Source organism: Lytechinus variegatus, chromosome 9, assembly GCF_018143015.1.
Source record: "Lytechinus variegatus isolate NC3 chromosome 9, Lvar_3.0, whole genome shotgun sequence".
Lineage (NCBI taxonomy): Eukaryota > Metazoa > Echinodermata > Echinoidea > Temnopleuroida > Toxopneustidae > Lytechinus > Lytechinus variegatus.
The window spans coordinates 33,739,781-33,757,054 of NC_054748.1; the positions used below are offsets into that span (position 1 = coordinate 33,739,781).

At 36.0% G+C, this 17,274-nt stretch overlaps 1 protein-coding gene across 1 annotated transcript; it reads left to right on the forward strand.

Moving 5' to 3' along the window:
- Positions 1 to 107: 107 nt before the first annotated feature.
- Positions 108 to 13,434, forward strand: LOC121422036 (bromodomain-containing protein 4-like). Its single transcript, XM_041616840.1, has 3 exons — positions 108 to 338; positions 836 to 901; positions 10,184 to 13,434. The coding sequence occupies exon 3, from the start codon at positions 10,217 to 10,219 to the stop codon at positions 13,382 to 13,384; it is 3,168 nt and encodes a 1,055-aa protein (XP_041472774.1). The 5' UTR covers positions 108 to 338; positions 836 to 901; positions 10,184 to 10,216; the 3' UTR covers positions 13,385 to 13,434.
- Positions 13,435 to 17,274: the final 3,840 nt, after the last annotated feature.

Genomic DNA, 17,274 nt, shown 5'->3' on the forward strand with positions numbered 1-17,274 from the left:
AAAGACACGCTTAGAAGTTCTTATCGATCGATTCGAGCTACCGTCTTCTTCTTCTCCTCAGTTACCACAATACACCGTATACTAACATTCCCATACCGTGACGTATTATTACGTATCGTTGAATAGTCTTTACTATTTCATGTCACATAAGGTGAATATTATATACAGCTATATTCTAAAAGAGAGGGATAAAGAAATACATGGAGATTTCGAAACTACAGATATTTGCGTTATTCATCTGATTCCTGGAAATTAATCAGGAAACATAAAAATGTTTCTCGAAAATGCTTATCAAGCCGTTTTGGAAAAAGATGTTACAGATGTGAGCAGGCCTGGAGGTTAGTAATTATCAACTTCATATGAAATATACTTTCTTCATTTCCTTGCCGTATTTTTTTCTTCAATTCTTAAATGAAAATACTTAGTTTAAAGGATAGAATGTTTCAAGTTTTCAGTTTTGTCATAGGTATATAACTTAGGCTACAATCGTATATAGTTGGGAAAATATTGTAGGCAAGTTGGCCTAGCTATCATTGAAAAAAAAATAATTTACTAATATCTAATTAGTTTAAACCTGTAGACCTATATCATATTTTGACAAAAATATCCCCGTTGCTTTTCACCATTATAAAGAAAGTTGAAGGCCAATACGCCAAAGAGTAAGCCTACTTGTCTATCTTCTCAAAATTAATGTGAAAGAATTAACAATGTGATTTAAACCATTCTTAACTGCCATATATTTATATTTTCTTATTGGGACTACTGCTAAAATTGAACTTTTAGTATTGATAATTATCTTTCTCATTTTTCTGGTTCCTATTTATTTTCTATACAGATAACTGAATAATCATGTTTGGAGAGACGAAGAGCTACCATGAAATTCATCGCCATAAATAATTATGTAAGTAACGGTTTCTAAAATTAACTGGCGTGAAGATGGGGGGGGGGCTTGGGGGCTCTTGCCCCCCCCCCCCGCCCCCCAAAGAAATCACGACCAAGAAAAAACAAGAGGAAAAAGAGAAAAGAAAAGTAAAAGGATAAGGGTGAAATTTGAGATTATTTTCTTAATTTTATGTCAAAATCTATCACAAATTTGGATTTTTGTAATAAAAAGGTTGAAATTTTTGCTCGCTCGCTCGCAAATTTTTAATCAAAATTACGTAATACACCCAATGAACCCACTCAAAATTGATTTCTCAATACGCTATCACTGCAGTAAAATCTATCCGAAAATTACGATTTGTTGCAATCAACTGATCTTACTTGAGCCAGATATAAAATATCCATCAACATTTTAGCAGAACCTCCGGGGGGAGGATTTTACATGCACATTTATTCATTATGTATTCATTCATTCATTCAATGCATTCCCTCATTTGCTATACAATCTGTCTACTCATTTATTTGCATACTATTCTACTAATTCCACCATTTTCTTGATATTATTATTAAAAGGTGGGGATCCCTTTCTCCCTTCCTGTGTTATTTTATTTTGTTTGTTAATCGGAAATATTCTCGTCACATCCGCCAATGCCTCTATCAGGGACCAAAATTAAATGGAAAGTAATACCCTGCGTACCTGACTTCATGTAAATAAACAAAATTGGATACGTGATACCAGTCAGAAAATATTCAGTAAATATTAAAAAAAATGAATAAACTCCCCAGGGAGTGGAGGATGTGCACACATTGTGTGCGGGAATGACTGATTGAATCCGACGACCGGGGTAATAATATATCTGTAAAAGTGCTTAGAGAATAGACACGTCGTTCAGATGGATTTAGCGCTATATAAAAGTGGATTATTATTAATAAACGAATAGATAAATAAGTTAATAAGCGAATACAAATAAATCAATAAGTGAAATAGATAAAATGAATGATAAAATGTTGATTCACTTCTCCTCTGCACGAGATAAGGCATAGATCAAGGCGGGTGAGATCTTCATACATGAACTTCTTTTTTTCTTAGCCAAATTATCTCCGCGGGCATCAATAACCCTTTTTTCGGTTGACTTTTTTTCTTCCAAATAGCCCCTCCCAAACTGGTAAATACTGGATCCGCCCCTACCTGAAATACTACTAATAGAACCAATGTTTTGTTTGCATTTTTTCTTGAATTCCTACGTAACTGCATGAGGACATATTTTTCAGGGTAATTTTTTTTCTCTTAGTTCTAAACGTAATAAATGTTTAGATGCTAGTATAACACTATAATATATTTTCGTGCGATGATGGAAAATTATTTAGGAAAAATCACGGGAAAAGGGAAAGATTATCTTCTCAAAGATTCACAGTGGCGGATCCAGAAAGAAACGCCTTAAAGGGGTACACTCCGAACTGAAAATGATTTTATTTAAATAAAGAAGAGTGTAAGTTTCACCGAGAAAAATGCTGAAAATGTCACAAAAATCTGATAATTATGAAGTAATTGATGCAAGATTTATGTATGCACGTCATCATTAAAAATCATTTGATGTGCTGATGACGTCATTACACTAGTTTCCCTTTTAGGTTATATTAGGTTATTACATGAAATCATAAATATTTTTTGTTATTTTCTTACGTGTGTATGATAAGTCTCCCTTCTAATCAAGTGGCAGCAATTATAATGTCTATTGTATTAAGTCAGTCGTCAATCAATTTTGAAAAAAAAACTTCTCTGACGACAAACTTTGAATAACTGAATTTCATATGATAAAAATACAAAAGGAAAAGTGGAATATGACATCAGTTTGATCATTCAATATTCATGAAGACATGCAAAGAGCTGTATCACCGAAATAATGTAAATCTTTAAAATGTTATAACTTTATTACTCCTGTTCAGATTTTGATTAAAAGATTTAAGTGTTTTATTCGTCATTTAAAATCATATTATTTTCAACCTAGAGTAGCCCCTTTAATATATTTTCGGACAAGTAATCTCACCCCAAAAGGAGGCCAAATGTCACAATATTTACGATTTTCCACTACACTTGTTGACAAGCAGAGCCCCCCTCCCTGTTGCACCCACAAATGTAATAACGCCCACAAATGTAATAACGCCCACAAATGTAATAACACTTTACCCACAAATGTAATAACGCCCACAAATGTAATAACACTTTACCCACAAATGTAATAATTTCACCCACAAATGTAATAATGCACTTTACCCACAAATGTAATAATTTTTGATCGCCCACAAATGTAATAATGACTTTACCCACAAATGTAATAAATTTGAAGGGATTTTTGGCAAATCCGTTCTGAACTAAAATCGTATAGTAATGCGTTCATATAGCACAAAAGTGCCAAGTCTCTTTTCCTGACCCGGTTAATTAACAAATTATAATATAAATCCAAAGTCTTTATTCCAGACCCGGTTGTTTCAAAAATTATAACATAAATCCAAAGTCTTTATTCCAGACCTGGTTGTTTCAAAAATAATAATATGAGCCAAAAGTCTTTATTCCAGACCCGGTTGTTTTCAAAAATTATAATATAAGTACAAAGTCTTTAATCCAGACCCGGTTGTTTAAAAAATAATCATATGAGCCCAAAGTCTTTATTCCAGACCCGATTGTTTCAAAAATGATGATATAAGTCCAAAGTCTTTTTTCCAGACCCTGTTGTTTCAAAAATTATAATATAAATCCAAAGTCTTTATTCCAGACCCGGTTGTTTCAAAAATTTTAATATAAATCCAAAGTCTTTATTCCAGACCCGGTTGTTTAAAAAATAATAATATGAGCCAAAAGTCTTTATTCCAGAACCGGTTGTTTCAAAAATTATAATATAAGTACAAAGTTTTTTTCCAGACCCGGTTGTTTAAAAAATAATCATATGAGCCTAAAGTCTTTATTCCAGACCCGATTGTTTAAAAAATGATGATATAAGTCCAAACTATTTTCTCCAGACCCGGTTGTTTCAAAAATTATAATATAAATCCAAAGTCTTTTTCCAGACCCTGTTGTTTCAAAAATTATAATATAATTCCAAAGTCTTTATTACAGACCCGGTTGTTTAAAAAATAATAATATGAGCCAAAAGTCTTTATTCCAGACCCGTTTGTTTCAAAAATTATAATATAAGTCCAAACTAAGATACCATAATGATATTCCAGTGGAAAAAAAAATCGAGCTTAGCCTTTTCTCCAACCCCTGTTATTCAAAAATTGTAAATAACAATACATCAACAACAAAAACCGTATAAAGACCCCATAATCTTATTAATGCTGGATAACTGTTGTTGTTGTTGTTGTTTTAGCTTATACGGCGCGTGTCATTCAGTAGTGAATATTTGCGCCAATGGACATATAGCGTAGTCTTTCAGCCAGACCCAGTCATTTGTTTTTCAAAATAAGGCTAAGAGTGAAAATATAAATAACTCCAAATCTAAAACCAAGCAATCCTTGAACATAAGAACAGGTTTTTAAAAAGAGGTTTAGAATGTTGTCTTTATTCCAGACCTAATCATTACAAAAATTACCAAAAAAAATCTTCTAACATAAGACCCTATCATATTCTCTTGGAATAACATGAGTTGTAAAACGTACTCTTTCCTCCAGACCAGGTTATCTAAGAAATGAATTAAAAAAGAAAATCAAATCTAAAACCAATTTTTTAAATTTACACCCAGTAAAAAATATGTCTGTACCCCACACCCAGATTCTTTTGTATAATAATACTAAGACCCCTACAAAACATTGTAATTATGCATTTGCAAAGAAAACGTCCATTTTCCAGACTTGGTTATTATTCAAAAATAAAATTGTCTAAAACAAATACCCAATAATCTAACTACTGTGGAATAACATGGAGATCGATTGTAGACTTTCCTCCAGACACAATTATTTCAAGAATAAAAAAAAACAATAAAACCCAACCCCCAACAACGAATCTAAGAACCAACAATCCTCCAAATTAAGACCAAGTACAAAAGCACATGTTTAGAGCGTTGTTCCTATTCCAGACCCAGTCATTTACAAATTAATTCAAACAATCTTAAAAACATAAGACTTTGTCATATTCTTATTCCTGTTGAATAACATTATTATTATGCTTAGACCTTCGTCTAGACCTAGCTATTTATAAGATAAACAAATGTTGAAAAAAATCAAAGCTGAGACCAATCTTTAAAATTAAACCCAGTTAAAATGCTTGGGTTTAGAGAGTTGTCTTTACCCCACATCCAGTTCTCTTAAAATACAAACTAAGCAAAAGATTAATCTAAAAACTTAGACACCAGCATCTCCCAAACTATAAAACCCTGTGATAAGGCATACCGTAAGTTGGTATACAACTTGTTTTTGTTTGATGGAAGTGAAATAAATAAAATTGAATTGAATACCACAAAAACGTCAAATTAATAAAAGGTGTAAATATTCAGATCTGAATGGTACGCGCCTTAAAAACCCAAAATAACAACAACAACAACGTTATTCTACATCAATGATATTGTGGCGTCTTTGTTAATATAATTTGTCTGTTTTTATCGTTTCTAATAATTTCCTATTTTGAAATAACTGCATGGGTCTAGAGCAAAGACTACACCATATTTAAAGATTGGGCGTTGTGCGCCTGTAATCCAAGCTATGTGGGGAAGTTACAAATTGATGCAGAGGTTCGAGCCCTGGTCACGTCTTTCGGATGGTGACGTTAAAGGTCGGTCCCAGACGTAAATAATCATATCTGACTGAGACACGTCTGACAAAACTCAAACACACACACCCACACACGTTTGCCCCCTGGAAAGATTAAACCTCAAGATGTTGATGGACCTGAATCCACCGACGGGACAGCCTAACTCCGTAACTCTGGTACGGGTGTGGGAGGGGGCTCTTCTTTCTTTGCCTGTCTCTCTTTCAGTCATTTCAAATCAGTTTTTTTCCTATCTTATCACTTCTTGATCACATAAATCCTCTCTCTCTCTCTTTACTTAACGGGTCAATATAACCCCAGAAAATATATCTTAGGCCACTGAGATTATTGGAATTGTAACTAATAAAAAAAAGCTGAATATATTACAAATGGTGCTTGGTACACTGAAAATTTAAAGTACCGAAGAACTTGTTAAAACTTTATCCCCTCTTGCTAGAATGATTTTCTTTTATATAATATCTCATAGATCGTCGATCAACAACCTTATCGTTCACGGGAAGTAATCCCCATATTGTGTGCTGATATCTAATTCCTCAGTTTTTTGTTTTATATGTATTTAAAGGGTTTTTTTTTCATAAAAAAGGAATGAATATACAAGAAATAATAATAACAAACAAGTGCAATGCCTCTGACCGTCTCACCTGCATCACGCGATTCAACATAGCAGCAGTGCTGACTTTGAAAACTACTATAACTCGCACAAGATGTTAAGTGATACTGGTTACTCTTATTTCCACGTTTTATGAACTACACCAATACACTTCCACAGATAGGATGGTAATTCAACAAAAAACCCCAATGTGGCCAAAATTCATTGACCTCACATGACCTTTGACCTTGATCATGTTACCTGAAACTTGCACAGGATATTCAGTGATACTTTATTACTCTTATGTCCAAGTTTCAAAAGTCAGATCAATAAACTTGCAAAGTTATGATGGTAATTCAACAGATACCCCCATTATGGCCAAAGTTCATTGACCTTTGACCTTGGTCATGTGACCTAAAATGCACACAGGATGTTCAGTGATACTTGATTACTCTTATGTCCAAGTTTTATGAACTAGACCAACATACTTTCAAAGTTATGATGGTAATTCAACAAAAAAACACAATTCGGCCAAAGTTCATTGACCCTAAATGACCTTTGACCTTGACCATGTGACCCGAAACTTGCCCAGGATGTTTAGTGATACTTGATTACTATTATGTCCAAATTTCATGAATCAGATCCAAAACCTTTTTAAGTTTTGATTGTAATTCATCAGATACCCCCAAATCGGCCAAAGTTCATTGACCCTAAATGACCTTTGACCTTAGTCATGTGACGTAACACTCATGCAGGATGTTTGATGATACTTGATTAACCTTATGTCCAAGTTTAATGAACTAGGTCTATATATTTTTTAAGTTATGATGATATTTCAAAATCTTAACCTCAGGTTAAGATTTTGATGTTGATTCCCCCAACATGGTCTAAGTTCATTGACCCTAAATGACCTTTGACCTTAGTCATGTGACGTAACACTCATGCAGGATGTTTGATGATACTTGATTAACCTTATGTCCAAGTTTAATGAACTAGGTCTATATATTTTTTAAGTTATGATGATATTTCAAAATCTTAACCTCAGGTTAAGATTTGATGTTGACGCCGCCGTCGCCGTCGGAAAAGCAGCGCCTATAGTCTCACTCTGCTATGCAGGTGAGACAAAAAGAAGTAATAAAAATAATACTAAATAATATTGTTACCCTACTTCTCATACAGTGGGTGGCAAAAATAGTCAATCATGACTTATTGCCAAATAAAAACATGGAATGGAATGGTTATCCCCTCTTGTTAGAATGTTTTTCTTTTATATAATATATCATAGATCGTCAATCAACGACTTTATCGTTTTCGGGAAGTAATCCCCCTATTGTTTACTGATATCTTATTTCTCAGTTTTTAATGTTTGGTTATTTAGGTGTTTTCAAAGAAAAAAGGAAGGAATATACAAGATTTTTTTTTTTAAAGGACAAGTCCACCCCAACAAAATCTTGATATGAATAAAAAGAGAAAAATTCAACAAGCATAACACTGAAAATTTCAACGAAATCGGATGTAAAATAAGAAAGTTATGGCATTTTAATGTTTCGCTTCATTTCACAAAACAGTTATATGCACATCTCGGTCGGTATGCAAATGAGGAACTGATGACATCACCCACACACTATTTCTTTTGCATTTTCTTAAATGAAATATGAAATATTTTATTTTCTCGTCATTGTCATGTGAAATGAAGTTTCATTCCTCCCTGCAACACGTGGAAATTCATTATTTTAACATTTGTGCTTTAGGCATGGAGGTCCTGATTGAAATAATGTATAATTCAAACAATGAAAACCAAAAGAAAGAGTGAGTGAGTGACATCATAGACTCTCTCATTTGGATGTAGCTGGCTCGTTCATATAACTATTTTGTTAAAAATAAACAAAACTTTGAAATGTCATAACATTCTTATTTTACATCTGATTTTGATGAAATTTTCAGCATTGTGCTTGTCTGATTTTTCTCTATTGATTCAAATCAACATTTTTCTGAAGAGGACTTGACCTTTAATGGTTGCAGGGTCTTTGTTTTGTTGTTGTTGTTGTGTTTTTAATGAATTTTATAACTGGGTCTGACAGAAAGACTACGCTACATTTCCATATTATTCAACATAAATAGGATCGTGGGTCTTTGTTTTTTATAATTATTATAATTTTTGAAATAAATGGGTCTGGAAAAAAGACTTTGGACTTATATTATAATTTTTTAATTCACCGGGTCTGGAAAAAAGATTTCGCATTTTTGTGCCATATAAACTCATTACTATAAAGTTTCAGCTTTTAGTTACCAGGTCTAGAGCAAAGACTATGCATGATTTTCAATTTACCATTAGCGTCTGAAGAAAAGACTCAGCTTGATTCTCATTTTTATTCCACTGGAATATCATTAATGTATCTCATTTGGGACTAAAATTATAATTTTGGAAATAACTGGGTCTGGAAAAAAGACTTTGGATTTATATCATGATTTTTTTAAACACCCGGGCCTGGAAAAAAAATTTTGGATTCATATCATGATTTTTGAAACAACAGGGTCTGGAAAAAGACTGGACTTGCATTTTTATTTTTTAAACAACCGGGTCTGGAATAAAGAATTTGGACTTATATAATCATTTTTGAAACAATCGGATCTGGAATATAGACTTTTGGCTCATATGATTATTTATTAAACAACCGGGTCTGGAGAAAAGACTTTGGACTTATATTATCATTTTTGAAGCAATCGGGTCTAGAATAAAGACTTTTGGATCATACGATTATTTTTTTAAATAACTGGGTATGGAATAAAGACTTTGGACTTATATTATTATTTTCTAAACAACCGGGTCTGGAATAAAGACTTTTGATTTATATTATAATTTTTTAAACAACAGGGTCTGGAAAAAGACTTTGGATTTATATTATAATTTTTGAAACAACCGGGTCTGGAATAAAGACTTTGGGCTCATATTATTATTTTTGAAACAACCGGGTCTGGAATAAAGACTCTGGGCTCATATTATTATTTTCGAAACAACCGGGTCTGGAATAAAGACTTTGGATTTATATTATAATTTTTTAAACAACCGGGTCTGGAATAAAGACTTTTGATTTATATTATAATTTTTGAAACAACAGGGTCTGGAAAAAGACTTTGGATTTATATTATAATTTTTGAAACAACCGGGTCTGGAATAAAGTCTTTGGGCTCATATTATTATTTTTGAAACAACCGGGTCTGGAATAAAGACTTTTGGCTCATATTATTATTTTCGAAACAACCGGGTCTGGAATAAAGACTTTGGATTTATATTATAATTTTTGAAAAAACCGGGTTTGGAATAAAGACTTTGGACTTATATTATAATTTGTTAATTAACCGGATCAGGAAAAGAGACTTTGCACGTTTGTGCTAAATGAACGCATTACTATACGATTTTAGCTTAGAACGGATTTGCCAAAAATCCCTTCAAATTTATTACATTTGTGGGTAAAGTCATTATTACATTTGTGGGCGATCAAAAATTATTACATTTGTGGGTAAAGTGCATTATTACATTTGTGGGTGAAATTATTACATTTGTGGGTAAAGTGTTATTACATTTGTGGGCGTTATTACATTTGTGGGCGATTATTACATTTGTGGGTGTAACACTCCCCCCCAAAAAAATCACTCTAATCACTTTCCTCATTGGCACCAAGGAAGGGGAATTTTTACACTCTCTTTTTTATGAATGTTTTTTTTTTCGGGGGGGGGGGGGGGGGGCTGGGCTGGATCCGCCACTGCTTAAAAACGTCATGATATTGGATATCATATTTGCAAAAACATATGAAGATAAGTTAAGGCATTGACCAAAGGGATATTATGTGCTCATTGTTGTGGATAGATTCAATATAGTTGTTTTTCTTGGAAAATGTTTTACTCAATAATTTCATTTTTTAATATTCTTTCATTCTTTTTCTTTCCAGGATATGAACGAACTATGTCAGTGACCTCGCGGGATGGGTGACATTCAGACTTTCAGCTACGTCGCCCCTCCGAAGAAGAAGAAAAAGAAGAAGAAACCCCCAGGCGACAAAGATAACCCAGAGCAGAAGGACGAGGAAGAGAAGAAACAAGAACCGAAACCTGAGGAGGATGAGGAGCTGGTGAAAGAGAGACAACGCCGGGAAGAATCTTTGAGGAGGGCTGAGATTTTGAAGCAGAGGAAACGGGCAGAAGCAGGAAGGGGTAGAGGAAGAGGCAGAGGTAGGGGAAGGGGGAGAGGAAGAGGGCGTCCTCCATCACAAGGAAGGGGTGCACCTCCACCTAGAAGTGCAGATGGTGGTGATAATCAGGACAGAGGGAGAGGACGAGGAAGGGGTAGAGGCAGAGGAAGGGGGTCTCGTCGAGTTGGAACTCTCAGCAACAAACCACCCCTTGAGAGCATCCAGGAGGGACACGAAAGCCGGGTCTCCACCCGTCAGGCTTGGAGCAGACCACCAACATCTCAACAACAGGAAGAGGAGAAAAGAAAACGAGAAGAGGAGGAGAAAAGAAAACGAGAAGAGGAAGAAAGATTGAGGGAAGCCGAGGAGAAAAGGAAACTTGAGGAAGAGGAGAAAAGGAAAGAGGAAGAAGAGGCTAGAAAGAGACAAGAGGAAGAAGAAAGAAAACGAAAGGAAGAAGAGGAAAGAAAACGAAAGGAAGAAGAGGAAAGAAAGCAGAAGGAAGAAGAAGAGAAGAGTAAGGAAGAAAATAAGCCAAAGGAAACGAAACCTGCCAACAAGTTTACGAGGGTTGCCAGGATGTCGTTGTTTATGAAGAAAATGTTTGGCAAAAAGGACCCAGTTGAGGAGGCGCCTGAGCCCCAAAAGGAGGATGAACAGAACAAAGAAGAAAAACCAGAAGAGGAAAAGCCAGAAGAACAAAAGCCAGAAGATGAACCACAGCAAGAAGAAGGAACATCCGAAGAAGCCAAAGAAGAAGAGGAGCCAAAACCCGAGGAACCTACGGAAGAAGTAGCTGAGGAGAAGAAAGATCTTGAAGAAACAGCAGAGAATCCTGAGGAAAAACCAGTGAAGGATGCCAAAGAAGAAGTTACAAAAGAGGACACACCGAAGGAGGAGAGTGATAAAGAAGAAGAGGCTGGAAATACTGAAGATAAAGCAGAGGTTAAGGATGAAGATCAGCCGAAGGAGGTTGAAGAAGAGGAAAGTAAATCCGTTGTTCAGGAAGATAGATCGACAGAAGAACCCAACGAGGTGACTGAACAGCCTCCCGAAAATCCTCCAGAGGAAGCAAAGACAGAACAAACTGTAGCGGAAGAGAATAAAGCTGACAACTCCGTGGAGGAAGATGAGGAGGTGAAGGAAAAACAAAGGGGTATACTGTCGAAGTTATTTGGGAGGAAGAAAAGTATCTCAAGTAAGACAGGATCACAAGTAACATTACGAACTCCAAGCATGGCCAATATCAATGCCTCAAGGACAACTTTAAACAGCATCAAAGAGGAGTCAGATAAAGGAGCTGGGTGGGGGAAAGTTAAGTCTCTATTCTCACGTGCAAAAACCCCAACACCAGAACCACCTAAGGAACCTACTCCACCACCGCCTCCACCTCAAAAGGAACCGACCCCTCCACCACCACCTCCCCCAGAGGTTGCTAAGAAAGTAATAGATGATGAAACAGCGGGTGCTGCACCAAATCTTGCAGATAAACCACTTGGTGACAACACAAACAGACCCATTGTCATCATCAATGCATCTGGCAGTGATTCCGAGTTCCAGAAGACTTTGATTGCAGCTTTGGGAGGGAAAGTCCCAGATGAGGTTGAAGGAGAACAGCCAAGGGTCCAACAACCAAATGGTAGGGCATATGGTGGTTTTCAAGGAGGAGTGCCAGGGAATCCAATGATGATGCCCATTATGATGCCATACCCAATGCCACCTCCACCAATGCCATACTATGGCATGAACCCATACGGCTATGGGCCTCCTATGATACCACCACAACCACAAATGCAATATCCTCATGGACAGTATCTGCAGCAACAGCCACCACCACCACCCCAACAAACCTATGAGCCAATCAACCAACAGCAGAGAGATTTCATTCAGAACATGCCCATTAGTGGCGCACAAGTTCAACCAAAGAAAGAAGTCTTGTCAGCAACAGAGCAGCTTATTGAAACAAACCCGGCCAGAGTCATCAGTGAACCTGCTGCAAAGCCACAATGGTCTAAGAAAGAGCAGAAACGTGAGGAGATCCGTCTCCGCGTCAGGAAGAAACTTGCTCAGTCTGTACAGGAGGTTGAAGAAAACGTACAACTCAGTGATGAGCAGTTTGAAGACAGTGATATCGATGATGAATTCTACAATGCTACCTTGCGGAAGAGGGATCGGAAAAAGAAGAGATCAATAGCTGACTTCAATGAGCTGCAAAAGGAAGAGATGGCCAGGAAATCCAAAATAGAAGCGGAGGAAAAAGCCAGAAGAGAAGCAGAACTTCAGGAGGAGATGCGTCGTAAGGTGGCTGAAGATGGAATGAACACTCTTCTTGCCATGATCAAGGGAGAGGAAGTTCCTGAGGACAAACCCAATGAAAGTGATGGCGATGAGAAAAGTGAAACAGGTAATCCTCCCAAGGAGACAGATAAACAGGAACATGTGGATACTGATCAGGAGCTTCCGAAGAAGAGCTTAAAAAAAGAATGCAAGAAAAAGAAAGACTCTTTCAAAAAGCCCTTTGACATAGACGCTGAATCTCCCATTATATTCCCAAATGAACAAACCTATGATGACTTCAGTAGATTTGTGTCTGAATTCACCAAAGCAAATGGAGTCACTTCGCCATCTCCAACGGGAGACAGATCCCCTGCTACTGCGGATGAGAAGGCATCGGCATCAAGTTCAGAGAACCCTTCCCCTTTCAGTATCACCATTGCAGATGACCTCATGGCAATGATAAGCAACTCATCAAGTCCTGCAAGGACTCCAAACAAGTCCTCAAGCAGTCGAGATAAAAATCCTAAGACAGCTAAAAGGCAGGAAAACCTTGCATCTGTTGGGTCATCATCTCCAACGGCCGACTTGCAGAAGAAGCAGAAGACGGATGCTCAGCAATGGTTGTTTGATGCTCAGGTCAAGCTCTTAGAGGCCAAAAGACTTCTTAGTCCACATTCAAAATAAATAATGTGATCGTTGGTCTGATGGATGTTCTAAATATGGCCCATGCTCCAACTGTTTGAAGGGGTTTGAAGACAATCAATAGAAGCAAAGTTTCACCTTCATTCAATTTTACAAGCCAAATATTCAAATTATTCAGAATGTCAGTTATGTTGGTTATATTATGCTTTTTTATTTACCTTGGAATCATTTTACCCGATGACTATTCCCTAATTAAGTAGAAAATTGAGATGCATAATCAAATTGATACATGCCAAAGACTTGTTACGCTGGAACATTGCAGAAAATGGCAAAAGCTGTGCATCTGGCGCAAAGAGCACTGAATGTTAATCGGAAGTCATCTAATGAGTGAATTACCTTAGATTGTTTTATATGTGCAATAGAATATACAAAAGAAATCCTTTATAGATATCTTTTGTCACTTATCTTGATTTGTTAGACAATCAAATAGGGAAATAAGTTATATTGTTGTGAAAGTACATGGGGCACAAAAGAACTAGAGAATTGAGAGGATATAGATAAAAAGAGGAGGGTGAGGAAGAGAGGAAAGAGGTCCAGAGAGGTCCAGAGGGAGGTATGAGAAGGGCCAAGAGGGAGACAGAAAGAAAGAGACAGAGAGAAAGAGGAAGAGATGAAAAAGAAGGAATGCTTCAGAGAGGAACAATAAATGTGAGAGAATGTGAATAAAATGAGAAATCTTGATAAGGACAGAAGAACAAGAATAGTAGAAAGAGGAGAAAGGGAGAGATAGGAAGGAAGTAAGAAAGAAAGGGAGGAAGAAAGAAAGGAAAGAAAGAATGAAAGAAAGAATGAAAGGAAGGAAGGAAGAAAGAAAGAGGGGAATAATAGGGACAGTGTGACTTACATGGGAGAGCATGATAAAGAGCACCGAGAGAGTTGAAGATAAGAATGGGCTGTATCAACTTCATCTACTACCAGATGGTCTAATAGTTGGTTTGTATGTCAAATACCATCATATGGCTACACTCACTTGGTCTACTAGCAAATGGTCTAATGCTCTGATTGTCTAACATCATGGCTAAACCCACTTGGTCTACTAGCAAATGGTCTAAAGTTCATATTGTCTAACATTATCTTGGTTAAACCCACATGGTCTATTGCCACATGATGTAATGACCATTGGTCCAACCATCGATCAGGCTACATGTAGTACTCTGTTGGTCTTACTATCAACAAATCAATGCCAAGACAGTTAAACTTCCACTTTACGATGGAAAAAATAAATCTTTTCATCTGGACTCTCTTTGATTGAAACAGAGGACAGTTTCATGTCCGATCCGGGACACTTCTGAATTGGTGGGATATCGTTGTTGCCGATTGGCGCCGAAGCACAGTCGACGTTATTGTCTTGGAGATGTTGAGGAATTTTTCAATCATAATAATCCTCTGTTTCAATCAAAGTAAGTCCAGATGAATAGATTTATTTTTTCCTGGATGAATCAAACCATACATCAGTTTAAACTTCCACTTTGTCTTCTTGTTATTTGGAACTTTGTCAAATAAATTATCTACAGTAATCATAGACATAGACTAAAGGGATCTTAGACCAAATGGATATAAGATGAAATTAGTATTATTTTTTAAACTGGAATTTAGACAAAATGGTTAATGGGCTAAGTAGCAATGAGACCAAACGGTAAGTAGAAGGGCTGGTTCTAGACGACTGATGATTAGACCTTGTGGATGACCAGGTAAATTGCCAACTCGTCCACTCACCACATGGTCTAACTTCATTTAGTCTAATGCCATTTCGTCCATCGAAACATCGTCTAACAACCATTCGGTCCAATCATCGATTCGTCTAATCACCAGTTCGTCCATGACCATTTCGTCTAATATCCATTTATTTTTCTTTCACTTTGCCCAATTAACACTTATTCCAAGTAGACCAAATGGTATATGGACTAAATGGCTATTGGACCTATTGGTTACTAGACAAAATGGTGAGTGGACGAAATGGCAATTAGACCATGTGGACAGTGGCCGAACTGATGGTAGACCAAATGATAGTAGACGAGTTGGGAATTGGATGAATTGGCATTAGACCAATTGATAGTAAGCCGATGACCAATGGAAGAGAGGAAACTGGGTGTTAATATGTAGACCAAATGGTAATTTCTTGTCAATGCTGTTGTTCTGGAAGCTAGGTCTAAAAAATTGGAAATTACACCAATTATCTACAATAAATATTACACATTTATTTTCAAAAAATAGTATTCTTTTGGCACACAAGTAGCAAAATATTATAAATCTACAATTATTATCATGATAATTGTATTCAGCAAGGTGTAATAATGGTATTCCTGAATTAAATTCGAATCAAATATTTCAGAGGAAATGTGCATTACAAGAAAATACTGCTTACCATAGTGTAAAACATGAATGACTGAAGGAAACAAATTAATCTAAAATAATTGAAAATAAGACTAGTATAGTTTCAAGGATATTTCATTTTGCTGAGATATTTATATTATAAAAAAGTGCAGCTGCTATTTCAAAGAACCTTACAATAAAGACTATTTTGCAAGTACGCATAGCTTTATAAACAACAACTTCAATATGTAGTACAAAGCTGAAAGTTTTTTTGTCTACCTTCCAAAAAAAATATGACTTCTTTATATAATTTCTTTCAAATTGCAGAAAATTAAAACACTTTGTTCGAAACAAATATATTCCATGTAGACTGCCAAAAGTGTCTATCAACACTACTTGTATATCAACTTTTATGACTGATTGAAAAAAATTATTGGAAAACACAATTGGATTGTTTCCCTTCTTTCATAAAGTAGTGCATAGCTTTTGATAGCTTTGTGACATAGCCTCAAACACTTCCAGTAACAGCTGCACAGAGACGTTGTGAGTGCTAAAAGAGGTCTTGTTAAAACGGGTTATGTCACGGTGATGCCTAATGTCCCAACAGATACATGTACATGCTATTTATATCTTGGATCAACACTTGACATCAAAGCGTGAAAGATGCAACTGGACCTGCCTTTAGTGCTCTGTGGTTGCTAACCACATTTCTGTGCAGCTTGTACAGGCCAGTACTATGGACCCATATTTGACTCAAATTCTTGATTTAAGATGTGGTTTACTATGGATAGCCAATTATGACACAAATCTCTAAACGGTACATGTTCAATTAGTCAACTCATTTGACACTCAAATCATTCATAATCACCTGTTAATAATAACTCAACATCAAACTTCACATCAAAGGATTACAAAAACAATTAAAAACAAAATTTTTACATTGTTGGCTTCCAATATCGTAGCACAGAGTTAACCTTGGCCTTAATTGAATAGGATTTCATAATGTCCAGAGGAGAAGCATTTCTTTTCTTTTGTTTGTCTCCTCCAATGATTTGTACATTCTGACCACTGCCAATGATACCAGATTGGATGTTCCAGATTGGTTATTTACATGACTGGAGAGCTGTCTCACAAAGAGTTGTGATACTGTAAAATCAAATCAAACTTCAATTGCAACTGATCTGAAGTTTTTATCTATTATATACATAATCATAGATCAATCGCAATTTGATTCTTATCAATCCCAACTCCATGTTAGACAGGGCCCTTTTCTTGGGTACAACATCAGGGGTGCGTTTCATGAAAGGACTTGTCGCACGTTTTATCCGACAAGTCCCATTTCATCCGACAGTTACCATAGGAACAGTGCCTCTCAGCCAATCAAAATCATGGAAAGATGTCAGATCTGACAACTAGTCGGATGAAAATATTGATGAAATGCTCCCCAGATTCTCACTCATTTATATTCCCATTAGGGAAGAGGAAAATCAAACTTCGGATTTTAATCTTTATCATTGACAGGCATATGCATGTAAATCCTACTATTTGTGATAAGTGAA